At 33.9% G+C, this 15,057-nt stretch overlaps 1 protein-coding gene across 4 annotated transcripts in view; it reads left to right on the top strand.

The window, feature by feature from the left end:
• Positions 1-7,151: 7,151 nt before the first annotated feature.
• LOC122716679 (GTP-binding protein RAD) overlaps positions 7,152-15,057 on the top strand; it is a 62,804-nt gene continuing 54,898 nt past the window's right edge. Inside the window, exons 1-3 of one of the 4 annotated variants that reach the window (XM_043939996.1) lie at positions 7,152-7,280; positions 10,496-11,321; positions 14,517-14,777. In XM_043939996.1, the coding sequence (XP_043795931.1) occupies positions 11,063-11,321; positions 14,517-14,777 (520 nt within the window). In that variant the 5' untranslated portion in view covers positions 7,152-7,280; positions 10,496-11,062. Of the gene's footprint in view, positions 7,314-10,256; positions 11,322-14,516; positions 14,778-15,057 lie in introns of those variants that run through there. The other 3 variants (XM_043939993.1, XM_043939994.1, XM_043939995.1) reach the window with 3 other exon arrangements.

Here is a 15,057-nt window from a genome sequence, read left to right as displayed (position 1 = left end):
TAATGCAATCATTAGAGACTCATGATATTAGTTTTATAATAGATTATATCTATCAGAACGATATCGAATCAATAACAAATACAATATCGATATTGTGTTATGTTTTTGACCAATTAATTAATTAATATCGTAAAAACGAATATCTCGAAAACATTATTATCAGAACGTGCTATTTCTCGCATTCTAATTATTTACGTATATTTCGGAAAAACGGAATAGGACGTTCAAATCAGAATATTCAAAAAAGTATCGTAAGAATATTTGAAATGTGTCTTATATGAACGAAGTTTCGAAATTATTAGTGATAATTATCTTAAACGAAAAAAAACTTGATTTCAATGAATTTTTATTTTTTTTATGGAGATCCAAAATTCTTCACTCGATAATTTTACAAGTTATATATTGTACACATTCCGTAGAGTCGTGTGTAATCATTTACCGGTTCGATCCTTTCTCCAATCGATACACCAAAGAGTTTTGCCATTCAGGAGGGACTGTATCTTTCAAGACAAATTTCGTGACTTGCACGTAGTCCATTTTACATAACCTCAACGTCCAATCAATATTAATAATCCTTACATTATCATGACGGATTTATTTGATGTTGAATTTCTTGGCACAATGGCTGATTACTTATATGCCATAAGTACGTTACCACGAACGCAATGTTGACTCTATTCAAAAACGACAGGAAAAAAATGATAAATATCATGGTTTCAATCTTGATTCGAACATATCGCCGATGACTTACGATTTTCATAATTACATAGTAGCCGTGTCTCTCACAGAGGAAAAAATTTGCTTTTCTCTTGTATACGATTCGGCTGTGTCTTGTCTATATTGGAACATTCTCGATATCATTTTAATTTGTTATATGCTTCGTATTTAAGCTTCTCGTAACTGCGCTGAGGATGAATTCGCGATTGGATAGGATGATAATGAACATGATTCGTTCATTGTTTGTACAAGTTTTACTTTTCTCAAGTTTTGAGACATTTGGCGGATAAAATGAAACGAAAAAAACTTTATATAACGAAAGAAAATTTGTGAATTATGCATTTTTTCGGATGACACAATTGTTATGAGTCGATAAATAAAATTTTTCAGATTTAAAATTTATCGATAAATCTATCGTTTGATATCTTTATACAAATTAACGTTTGGTTAGTTTATCATACTTGTCCACACATTAACTTTACCTCTGATCACACGCTATTGTGTATGCACTTAAGACTGTTTATACAATCGATATCTATAGTGACATATCACTTACTGTCAAAGGCTCATGATAATAGTATCAATATTGCACATACAGAATTTGATTTGATCGTCTCGTCGTGTAATGTGTGTACCGTCTTTGAAACGCTCTTGTTCATTCTCTCTGATGTAAAATTATGAAATATTTTAATCGAGTCAAATATTAAAAATTGAAAAATTACGAAATTGAAATTATTATCGTCGATCAATGTGACGATCGAAAATAGTTATTGGTTGAGTATCGTTTCTACTAATTACTCGTTTCTATTATTATCAAAAACTCCCTCGAAATGATAAATTTGAACCAATAATTTTACTCGAATGGTACAAAATAATACATCCTACAACTATTTTTAAAATATACATTGCTAATTCGAAAAGATATCTACCATAATTTCAATATTACGAAGAAATCGTCAGATCGTCGTTTTTTATTATAATTTAAAATATGTTTTGATATTCGCTCGCGTGAAATCGAAACAAGAGTGAATTAATATTCGCCGAGTCGCAAATAATTTGGACATTTGGTATTCGCAATTAGCACCGTCTAATTTCGCGGTCTGCCACGATCGGTCGTGGCTGTGCGTATTGAGTCGTCGTTGTCGTCGTCGTTGTCATATCGAGAGAGGAAGGGGGGGAGGGTTCCCTCGTAACCCGCGAGAGATTATTGTTGGATCTTGAACAACGGCCGCATACCTTCCATTCTCCATGACCGTGTTAAGTCCTCGATCAATGTGTATATTAAATTTCCACATCGATATCCGTTCGTCCTTCGCGATGCATTTCTCTTCGGATCTAAAATTGCTATTCTATGAAATATCCTCCCTGACGACCTGAAAATTCCATTGTTTTAATTTTAATTCTCTCTGGGAGAAGCGAATTACGTACTTGTAAGATGAAACGATTCAATGAAAATTAAATTCATCGATTTCGATATTCTTTAAACATCGAGTTCTTCTTTATTTGTTTTTAACTGTATTTTATGTTATATTATGTTTTTTAGAAAATTAGCAATGAAGACTAATATACATTTAATGTTTATTAGAAAATTTATATAAGAAAAATGTAGAAAAGTGTATTTAGAATGAAACAAAACTGAAACGAAATCAAAAAATGAAATTTCTATTTTTTCTATTTCTTTAATCGAGATTTCTACATGAAATTTAATCATTTAACTATTCTATCACTTAACTATCCTAAAAATTTGAATTTTATTATAATGAAATCTTCGTTTAGCTCATGCAACATTTTTCAGCTAAGCTCAGAGTCTAATCACTCTATCTATTTTTAAAATTCAACTTACAACGAATTCTCCTTTCGTTCATTTCACATTTTTACCTAAACTCACAAATTCTAACTACTCTATCTATTGCTAAAATTTCAATAAATTTACAAATCCTCCTTCAGTTAAATTTATAAATTCTATTTCCAAAATTTCAATGAATTTCAAAACTCTATTACGAATTGTTCCCTCCCCTCCACTTTTTTTTTAGTTTAGTGAAACATAACTTCGCTCTATTCTCAAAATTTCAACTTACCGACCAATCCTTTGTTCGTGGAAAAGTTCGGGCAAAGCTGACAAAGCTTTCTTCCGATGAAGAAACGGCCGATTCCGAAAAGAGCTCGCACGATCTCTTGGCGTGTGAATCAATGTTTCCCTGCCTCGGCCAATTTCCACGGAATTGTTCCATTTCGTCCCTCTGGGCATCGTCGTCCAAATTTCGCGCGCCCTATTTTCCAAAATGGCCGATTCCTGGCCATTCGTTGCTTCTCGAGTACGTTCGACTCTCTCTTTGTTCCCGCGTGGCGGCGTTTTCGCTGCGCATTTATTTTCGCAGCCTCGAATTAGTCGAGGGTCAATGACAAGCGCGATGAAGAGTGGAGTTAGCACCAACTCGGGTTAGCCTCGTCAACGCTGTTTCGTGTATCAAAAGGGAGATATTTTCTCGCCGATGGGCGAGAACAGAAGAGGGAGAAGAGAAACAAAAGCAGTTGGGATCAAACGATAAGCGAGCAAACGAGTTGACGTTTCGCTACTGAAATAGCCTTCAAATCACCTCAAGTCGAAAATAATACGAGGCGCTTTATACCCCCATAAATACCTCGGGTACTGCGAAAGTATTGTGAGAAGGAAGCGGAGTGAAACGAAGAGAAAGATTAATTTCATGATGATATTCGCGTTGTTGAATTGTGCTCAAAAGAAAGTCTTGCTCGATTTAAATTAATTTACGTACGAAGATTTTTTTATGTATAGTCAAATCCAATATTCATCACGTATTCGTGTCAAATCTTCCGCCATTTTCGCAACTTTTTAGTAAAATTAAGCCTCGATTCGAGACCAAGATTAATCTTTTTTCATTAATTTATTAATTTTTGAAAAATACTATATTCTATATTTGTATATGTTTTTCAAGAATTATAAGGATTTCATTGTACTTTTAATTTAATTAATTAATAGAAAGAAAAATGTATTACAATGATATAATTCAAAAATCGGAAAGAAATTTTTTCAAAAAGAATATTTTCACAATCGAAGAAGTAATCTTTAGAAATCTTCCTTTTCATTTTTCCGGTAAAAATTGGATAAAATACTCACGAAATATATTCCGTTACATAAATTGTTTCTACGATACAATTGTTATCTGTTTAACATATCATCGTAAGTCGAATATTAACCTAGTTAGCCGTTCGCGTACTAGGTGTTAATTTAATTCGTTTAATTTTCCTTTCGTGATGTACGATATTTTTCGAAAGATTTGCGAAAAGATAAAGCTTGTGTATTGTTTATTTAACGCGTCCTTAAAAAATTTTCTTTTCCCTCCGTTCTTCTTTTCTTTTCTCGAGCAAGAAAAATTGGAACAATATAAACAGGTGTAAACGGTTCGCTTTTGTTCGCTTCACGAAGCATACGGTTTCTTCCTTTGTAAAAAAAACTTCCTTCGTCGAACTATCGTATATATTGGAATTATTATTACGATAAAGTTTTTTTCCCCTCTTTTTTTTAAATTAATCAAACATCTCTTTTTAAATTAGAAATTATCATTGAAAACACGATATGCAATATTTCAATCTAAATAATAAATCATTCTGCTTGATGATAATATACGATAACGAAGTTGTTGTAGACGAAAAAAAAATTTGGCAATCTTGCACTATTCGTACGATTAAGGAAAAAGATTACGTATTTCGTGGAAATGTTCGATAATATTTATTTTAGAATTTAAATGATTTATTAAACGTTAAATAGAATGTTGATGTTTCGTGGAAATGCGCACGTTGTACGTTTTATGTTCAAAGGACGAGTGATGGTGAGTTGAGGAGAAACACGCGGATTTATGACCGTTTCTTCTCGGAAGGAAGAAAAAAGAAGAAGAAAATGTAAAATATCGTTTTCATTATTTTTCTTTCCAACTATCGAAGAGACTATTCGATAAAATGTATTTCACTTTGATGTAAACTGTTTCTTCGTTTCTTTCTACTTTCTACTTTGTGAATGATAATATTCATGCAGATATAAACTAATTATATACACTTGGTTATATAGATGTGAAATATACAAATATTCTTTTCTTTCTTTAATCAATATTAACATTGATATTCAATTTAATGCAATCTTTTGATTGTTATTGTTTAATCAAAAAGAAAATAATAATAATAATAATAATAATAATAATAATAATAATAATAATAATAATAATAATATATATTCTTCTGCGTTACAGAAGATAGAATTCTCTATAATAACTTTGTAATAAGATTCTTTGAAGATTTGTTCTTGCAACAGGTATATTAAATTTCATACTTTCTGGGAAAGATTGAGTTGTTCGTAGGATCGTGATTAATCGTGAGGAAAGAATAACTCGTTTCATCTTCTAGAAAATTGTGTAGAAACATTAGAGAAGTAATTTTCAACAATAGTTTTCTCACGAAATTCCCATTTTCCTTCGAATTTTGTCAAAACTTGTTCCGGTTTCTGAAAAGCCGAAAGCCACTACTAACCACCTAACGAATCGCTTGTTACTTTCCCAAAGAAACGATGTACACTGCCAAGAATAATATCTTCTCGTCCCACATTTATCTTTAATGATTTAATTTTCTCGGTTATTTTTACGAATTTAAAAATAAACGATAAATTATAACCGAAATGTTTTATCGTCTCAAAAATATAAATTTTCATTTTACCGTAAACGTAGCATTGCAGAAATCTTGTTATTAATTTTAAAACATACTTCTAATTTTAAGAATATTTCCATCACTTTTCTCCCTATATACATATCTATACTTATATTTTTTTCTAGTTATCATTTCAAGTAATAAATTTAATCAAATATAGTGCATTCTTTGAAACCTTATTATTAAATTTAAAACGTATCTATAATCGATACACTTCGTTGAAAAACACCGATCAATATAGTTCCTCCCCTGGATCATCACTTTTCTTACTGTACACATCCATATATTTCTCCCTAGAATATGGCAAGTATCCTTAAACTGCCAAACTTCCTGCGTCTATAAACTCAATTAAAATCTTCGTAAACCAATCTTCCTATACTCGCACACAGACTCAAACTCCTCTTCGAATCTCTGTCTCCCTCTCGAATTACCCCAATAAGTCCTTCCTATCCAACTTCCAACTGTTAAACCATAAACAGCCAACGTTTGCTTCGAATCATCCTTTTCCGAAAATCAAACAATCCCGTCTTCCCATCGTCCGAAACACCAATCTCACAAACAAACCGTTCTCCAGAGAATCGTTCTCAACAAAATTGTTCTCTTTCCCTCCTTCGACAATTCTCCCTAATTCTCTTCTCGTTTTTCTCGAGACATCAGTTTAGTTTACTTATGCAGTAAAACGGGGAAGAGAGAGGGAAGCAAAGGTATCGGTCGTGCTAATGTCGTTCCAAATCGTCGAGCATTACTTTTTTTCTCGCAAGTTTGTATCAAATTTCGCCTGTTACGATCTATTATGAAACGACGAGCCACGTGTCGAGAAGCAGAAATGGAATAAATACATGTACAGTGGCTAAAATATTTGTATTCGTTGGATGGAAGGACCTCGTAAAATTTCAGTACTTCTTGGAAAAATAATAAGAATTTTTATTTGTTTTTAACGTTTAACTTTGCCAGAAAGTTTTTTGAAGATTCAATAATATTGCTTGAAATTATTTTCCATTTTTATATATTTATTTTTATATATTTTTTTATATATTTTTATTTTTATATATAAAATGTTCTTTTATCTACGGCTTTACGTTTCATTTCTATAATATTAAATTTTAATAATTGTACGATTATTTAATGTATTTGAATTTAATAAACAACAAAAATTTGTTTAATTGATATCATTTGAACTCTTAAACAATATATTTAATAATACACATATACAAATTGAAAATCAGATCTTTTCGAAGATGAAAGATACTTTTATCAATTAAACGAGAAATTACAATTGATATCTCAATAGATTCATATTTTTTTTGAAATCTTCATCATTCTGAATTAATCAAAAGTGTCTCGGGAATACCTCGCTTCAATAATTTCATCATTTTTCCAATTCTACAAAAAAAAAGCATCATACATCCTATATCTTATGTTTACAATACATTTCGAATCTTTTCGAATCGAATCGAATGAGGAAAGAAAAAAGAGAAAAAAGAAATTACAATCCGTTCATATCCATCCTGGATGGGGAGAGGAAAGGGAAAGAAAAAGAAAAAGAGAGGGTGAGGACAGGATTTTTTGGAGGACGGCCAAAGCCGTGGACACGAGGTTCGCCGAGCGTCGCCACGAGGCGTGCCGAGCTTCCACGACGCCTGGCGTCCCGACGTCGGTGCCCGATGAGAGGAGGAGGATCAGTGTACCGCGTAACGTCGTCGAACGTGCGTCGTCCGCGTGCCGTCGCCGTCGCCGTCCAATTCCCCTCCTTTTTGTATCGCGCTTCATCGCTACGCGATCGAGACATGTGACGGGAAAGAATTTGAAAGATGACGGGTGAATCGTTGGCAGCGATCACGTAGCAAGTGGTAAACGCGAGTCTGTGTCTCGAACATAATATCGTACGTTCTGTAGGGAACTTGTGCAACTCGGACGAATCGAAAGGGATCTCGATTTTTCAAAATCAAAAAAAGATTTCTTTGTACTTTTATTCTTTGTTATTTCTTTTCTCTTTATTTTTGAAGAGAGAGAGAGAGAGAGAGAGGTAGAGAAATTGACGAAAGGCTTTCGTCTCTTTATCTTATGGTTGTTCTTCTTTCGCCAAGGATTTTTGTCAGGTAGCGAGACGATACGAATTTTTACGATGGGTTTTTTTTTGATGGTTATAGTTTTCGATAAAAATATAAGAATGCACGTCGATGTTTTGACAGTTTAACAAAGTGGAATACAATGTTGCGAGATGCAAGGAGAAATCATAGTCAGAGATTCGCGCATTATAAAAACTCTTCGGGATCTTAAGTCTCTTGAAAATCTTGATTCAGAGATACAAAATCTCTATCGGCATTCGGAGGGAAAAAATAAATTCGAGAAGAGTAAATTTTTCGGTGAAAAATAATAGAAAAAGTAATGAAATTTTCACGACGCGTCCAAGTTATTAAAATTTCGAGCGTGCGAAACTTGACGACGCGAAAAGTACTTTGCCGCTTACTACGCGCGTGTCACATGCAAAATCGAGCATCGTGACGATTTGGAAAATGGAATCTCGTATCATGGTGATAATGAGATTGATATAGAGAGAAGAAGGTTTATTCCTTGATAAATATCGAGAAGCAACGAGATGACTGTTTTCTTCCATTAAGAGGAACCAGGAAGAAGGGAGATCGATCGAATTTCCGTCACGATAAAACGTATAACGAGGATGTTTGCAAAAACGAATGAGGATCGAATATAACAGTCATAAATTTCTCCAATTTATCGAATTATAAACTTTCTCTTATAAAATGAATACGGATTTCGTTATCACGTTTGATTGAACATTTTCCCAATTAAATTACACAATACCGTGAATTTGAAATAGTTCTACCGCCAAGGAAATCGAAAAATTCAGGAAATCTATCGTTGAACGAAATTGATATTGATTCGAACATTTAAAAGAATTTTCCATCGATTCGTGATTGAAATAGAACGATGACAGAAAAACCTTTGTCCAATTTCAATCGTAAGGATCATATCGCTCGATTAACGATAAACGATAAGATTCGATCGAGTTCAAGAAATAAATACGACTCTTCTTCGATTTTATTCGTTCGTATTTTGGAAAAAAAAATTGAACAACCTTTCCCTAACGAACCTTTCGATTTCAGTATTAATTAAGGAATAAAGTCGAAGACCAAAGTGTGCAATCGTGGTTCGCGATAATTCGCGAAATTGGTTATCGAAGCTTAAAAACAAAAAAGTGTGCACGCGCAAAGGTTGATCTCTTCCACTTAACGGTTGCGGTTGAAGCTCGATAAACGTGTCGTTTCCCCCGCCGCGACTGGAAGGATAGGAGAAAGGAAAAAAAAGGAGGAGGATCGATACATAGTTTTCCCTGATAAAGGCTTTTTGTAGAACGCTGTTGAAAATGTCCATGGATAAGCTGTAATAAAGTCCGTTTAATTCCGGTTAAGCGGAGAGAATACAATGTACAATGTATACATACTCTCATTATGATTCGATTGATTAACCGATCTGTTAAACTTTTCGAAATTCGGTTATGTCTTCTTTTTCTTCTTCGAGAAGCAATTTTCGATCGTTTCTCTCGATTTCTTATTTATTTTCCATTCGATGCGTTTTTCGCTCCTCGTGAATTTTGCGAATTTCGCACGAAAATTCGAATCGATATTTCGAATGTGAGAGTGGGATCCAGTGTTTGCCAATTTTTTTTTTAATATGTATAAAATTTTTTAACAGGAAAAAAATATTGTATAATTTGTATATAAGGAATATCAGTGAATATTAAAAATCTGTCGTGGAAAATGTGCGTAAAATATTTTATATAAGTTTGATATTTTCTCAACATTCGCAAGTGTCGTTTCGCATTTATTTGATAAATAATGCAATCGTGCGGAAATAAATAAATGTTCATTGTACATAAATTTCTATATAAATGATTACAAGTACAAAAAGTGACTTTCTTGAGGGATTGAAATTCACATGTATATGAAAGACATTGATTTGAAATCGATACGAATTTTTCTTTGAAATACCTGTTGAGTTTGAGTCGCGGTGAAATTTTTTCCCACGATTTTGTCAGCGTTTATCAGAGTGTGCGATATCTCGAGAAGACGAATATCTTAAAAAAATTTTTCTTCATCGAAATCGACTTTTCCTGGTTTTTACTAATAAGAAATGATTAAATCGCAATGAATCTGGTATCGTAAGCAAGAGAAATCTCGTATTGATAATTCTTAAATAAATTAATTATCGAAAAGAAAGAAATTCTTAATTCAAACTTCTAAGTTTCCTAATTGGAACGGATAATCGTTGATATTGCATCATTTCGAAACGATTCGAAATTCGAATTTATGGAAAAATTTACAGTCATATTTCGCATTTTTTGACAATTATCGGTGCGCGATAATTGCTCGCGAAAAATTTTATGATTCATTATTTCGAAAATTTCATGAAGATTATCATGAAGATTGAAAAACGATATTTTTTTCGACAACAAAACAATTTTATAACTCGATATTAATATTTTAAATCATCATTTTATATTAGTTTCTCTCGAAGATTAAAGAACAAAATTTAAATTATCGTTTCTCAATCAATCTCTAATGACAAATACGTACATCTTCAAATCGTAATCGTACTTTCGCAAATTTAACTTGCATATCCCTCCAAAAATATTAGTTTTCTCTCGCTTCGATTCCTTCGTCAATCCTCAATTCTCTTTTTTCAAAAATCGCATCGAGAGAGAAAGAGAGACATACAAATATTTCCATATCTCGTATTTTTTTGCAGAATTAAAAAAAAGTTTATCAGAAATATACAAAATCTCCAATACTTCGAACGTTAAATTCCAATTTTCGCAAAAAAATTAAAAAAAAAAAATTGCAAAAAAAATTTCTCGGAAGAATATTTTAAATGAATAAAATTTAAAAAAAAAACTTTATATCTCTTATTATACATCGTACGATCCTTTGAATCCGAACAGAGAATCGAGATCTCGTTCGAATCTTAAATAAACGAGAGCGTCGCCACGATTCACGATTAACGAACAACCACGGCGCGGAACACGCCACATGTTGCTTCTTCACAGAGTTCGAACTTTCGCCCAAGTTTTCCCAAAGTCGAAGCGACTTTTTCACGAATCGTTCAACACGTTCTCATCGTGTCGAAACTTTTAATCGAACTCTGCCTGAATCTCGGGAGGGGGGGCAAGAATCGAGGCGGAAACTCCCCCCTCCTCTCCCTTTATTCTTACTCGAGGAATAATCAAAACTCGTTCGAGGATTCCCGCCAAGGAAATCGTCCCTCCTGCTAATTTCTTTCTTTCATCGACGAATCTCGTTCCAAAAGGAAGGAAAAAGTGAACCAAGTGCTGCTACGCCAAGTGCTCACCTCGAACAAGGAAAAAAAAAGAAGAAGAAGAAGAGAAACTATGAATTGAAAGTGGATCGATAAAAAAAATTTTCAAGGCGAGAAGGCGAGTTCGTTGTGTTTTTTTTTTTTTTAAAAGAACTGTAGAGATTGTTCATTGTTATACGAAGGATAAAGGAAGAGAAACAGAGAGAGAGAGAGGCTCAAGAAAGATTTTACGAACGTTCCTTGGAAGGATCGGTCGGAGGGGTTTTCGAGAGGAAATCGTGGAAGAATCGCGCGAAGGATGTCGGATAACTCTCTACGCCGGAAGACGAGGTCTGCCTCGATCTGCGCCCCTGGATTCTCCAGCATGGAGCAAATGTTGGAGGCGATGCCTCCCTCGGGCGCCAGGGAAAGGGATAAAGTGGACAGGGAGAAAGACAGTGGAAGCGGTACTCCCGACGGAAGTACGCCGACCAGGAGGCGCAGACCGGCGACCAGGTCTCAAAGTGCTCGTGTTTCCGGCGCGAATAAGAGCATCCGTCGTCGAGCTGCCGCTCAAGGTAATCACGCGATCGTACACTTCTTTTTTTTCTTTTCTGAAATGCGTTTGAGGGATTTATTTGTAATGGAGATTTTGTTCGATGGGCGCAAGGTGGACGTGTCCTCTCTCGCAAACTTTTCGAAAAGATCAAAAGGAAATGATGAGGAGGATGGTGTGTGAAAGATTGGGGAATAAACTTTGAGATTGATCCAATATAGGATTCTTGATTTGATGCGTTTATTTTTTCGTTGTGATAAATTTAAATTATTGGAATTATTTTAAGAAGAGTGAATTAAGAAGATTATAATAGAATTACGTTAACATTTGCATCATTTGTTATTACATATAACAAATTATTTATATACGTAAAATTGTAGATAAGGATTTAAAATTCGGCAAAGATTGTTTATAAAATCTTTGATCGATGAATTTGTTTTTTCGAATGTTTATTTAATTCCATTTAATTTGCCTCAATGTTTCAAATTTTCAAATTCTTTCTTTTTTTTTATATGATCTAAACAACCGATCGATTTATAGTAGTTATTTTACGCGAAAAAGCAATTTGAATTAGACAAATATCGAGTGAAAATATACACGCATAACTGGCGTGTTCGAGCACATGTTACATTCCCTTTACATTGCTCTGTATTATTTGTAGAGTTGCCAGTTTCAATCCAATAAGAATATCAATCTATTCGACTAAATGAGTTCAATTTTCATCAATGAATACAATTTAAATTTTAAAACTCGTATTATTTTTATATACACGCATTGTTCCTCCTTGCGATTAATTTTCGAACGCGTAACAGAATTTTCGCGTGTCCTCATTGGACGATGTATCGTTACACGTATCGACGAAAGAGGGCAAACGAAACAGCGATAATTCGATGCCTCTCGCAACGCCATCCATTTTTAAACGAACTTCTCGAAGGATGAAGCAGCGCGACTTCGCGCCACAAACGCCTTTATTCTTCGATTCAACGTCGCAACGAGGAGAAAGATCACGGAATACGCGCTGCAAGTTATAATATCTCGAAGTGCAACGAGTGAATCAGTTTAAACGAGTCACGTTCGATCATCGTTGTACGTAGCGGATAACGTTTGTGAAAAAGAGATACACGAAGTCGAACGCATGGAAGAAATTTACATGATAATCGATTTTTTATCGACCACGGCGCACGCAGTTTTTTTCGTATTATTATTATTCCAACGTAAATTTTTAAGGTAAATTTTGCGACGGAAAATCTTAAATTCAACGATTTTCGACGATTTTTTTTTCAGGAGTTATATATATATTTTGGTTATAATTTTAAACGAAATATTCGTTGTTCGATTAAATAATTTCCTATATTTAATCGAATCGTGAAATTAGGCAAGGAATAAAAAAAATTTGGAATATTAAGTTAACCTTTTGCACAGTGTTCTCTCGACAGAAGATATATTCTATATAAAGGGAAATTATAAATGAAGGAACAAAGAACAAAGTGTATATTATCTCGTGCAAAATCCTACTCACTGAACATGAACATTATACGTGTCATTACTTATTCATAATTTCATTCAATTGCAACTTCGATACTGCTATCACTATCGCAATGATATCCCTCTATAAATGGATAATTAATTAGCTCAAAATCAGCTCGAACGAAGGAAAATTTCGATCGATAACGATAATTAAGAATTCTAATTCTATCAGAGATAGATGATACGGAGACGCTGAAGGCTAATTCTGGCGCGAACGAACCGGTGTCGGCGTTCGATGCCGTTGAATAAGCTTCTTTTAGCCCACGAAACCCTTCGCGAGATCGTATTTTTGTGTTAAATGGGCCGGCCGTTTCCTCTAAGGTGCACTGGCATCGCGGAGGCCCGTTTCGTCTGTCAGTGACCCACTATCCAAACCGACCAGATGCCAGAATAGAAGCCGAAGCGTGATTTCGACGTTCACGCGATATGTAACATCGTCGTTGTCTCTTTTTACGCTTCGCGTTCCATCTCGATTATTTTCAATTTCGATACAAGAATTAATTTTTCCTATTAATTTTTTCTCTTCCTTTTTCCTCGTCGAAAATTAACGAAAAAAGATTTTCCTCGCCCAGAATAGAAAGCCATTCTAAGAACGAAGAAACGAAATATCGCTCTCGCAAAAGAAAGCGAAAATCTCTTTTTTACAAGCACAATGATAATTTTCACTCTGGAAATTAAATTTTCGCAAAAGGAACTCGCGAAAGTTTCACTTTCAAAGTGAAAGAGATGAGATCGTAATTTGAAGAAACGACGGATCTTTTATTTTCCTCGTTACGAATAACGGGATAAAAAGATTTTTATTTTTATACTTAGATATGTGTCTCTAATTTTTATATTATATGTGTCTCTAGTTTTTAATTAATTTTTTGTGTTTTCGTTATCTCACATACGCGAATATGAATTAAAATTTTATCAATTATGATATCATTGCTTTAAGAAGTAACATGAAAATTTTTCGCATAAAAGTAAAAACTAAAAAGAAGAAGATCGCTAAATACGTTGTTTTACGAATCGAAACATCTTAATGCATGCGAATCTCCATCGATCTTCATCGATTTTCATCGTTTCAATTCGATTGGATTACGGGGGGCAAAAAAAAAAAAAAAAAAAGAAGAGAAAAAAGAAAAAGGGGAAGGTGAAACAAGAGTAATTTGATTTATGACATTTTCATAGTTACGACTTGATATCGCGTTTCGTATCATTTTATCGAGATAGATTTCGTCCCACTCGTGGGCATACTTTTCCTTCGAGTATTCTTTAAAGGGTTTGAAAAGGCGGTCAGTGGCGGAGGTAAAGAGTGGAAAATTTTCAAAGGATCCACGCTCGAGAAGTTAGTAGAGGGAAGCCATCGCGTGTGAAGCTTGTACGGTTCAGGGTATGGTCAAGAGAGGAAGAGTGGAGAGATGTGTAGATAACGAGAATATTAGAAATCTATCCTAGAGATCTTTTTTCTTTTTATTTTTTTTAATTCCGATTATTTTTAAGAAAGAAAGAAAGAAATAAAAAAGGAAATAAAAGTTTTATAAAAATCAATTATAGACAATATTCTAACTACTAATAATAAATAAGAAGAATTGATAAAATTACACTCTTGTGCAATTATAAGATTTTGATAAAAATTTTTACAATTTCGAATAGAAGGATATATACATACATATAGTTACGTATATATTGTTTGTTCGAATTTCAGCTGCACACCATCACCATCACCATCACGAAGGAACGGTCAAGTCCGCTCATTGTAGCAGCGAGCCCAGGTTGACCGACAATGATATCAGTCCCGGCCTCAGGAGAAGGGGGAGTCGAAGAGGACAAAGTATGCATCACAGCCATCACAGGAAGAGCAACGCGTTTCTGGACGTTCCTGACACCTCGTCTCAGATGCCCTCGAGGGAAGAGGGGGAGGACGAGGACAGTTACAGGCTTAGAAGTTTCAGTCTCACCAGCAAAGGTAAGTTTACTTTAATAAAAAAAGAAGTAAATTCAAAAAACCTTATCCCGTCATCCAAATAAATCATTATTCTCAGATTCGTTCTTCAGATTTTCTTGAGTCTCAAATTAATAATTAATTATTTCGAATCTTACTCATTAATAAATTATTATTTCGATAGATGTTAAACATTTAAGAAAGAATTCTTCTTCAATCTCATGATTCTCTCGATCTGTTCTCAAATTAATTAATCATTATTTCCACACGTTGGATATTTAAGAAAGGATTAACAAAATCTTCA

Source organism: Apis laboriosa, unplaced genomic scaffold (genome assembly GCF_014066325.1).
Source record: "Apis laboriosa isolate Shangri-la unplaced genomic scaffold, ASM1406632v1 scaffold47_cov149, whole genome shotgun sequence".
In the NCBI taxonomy this organism is placed as follows: Eukaryota; Metazoa; Arthropoda; class Insecta; order Hymenoptera; family Apidae; genus Apis; species Apis laboriosa.
Note: the sequence above shows the minus strand (reverse complement) of the source record. Positions and strands in the feature narration are given on the sequence as shown.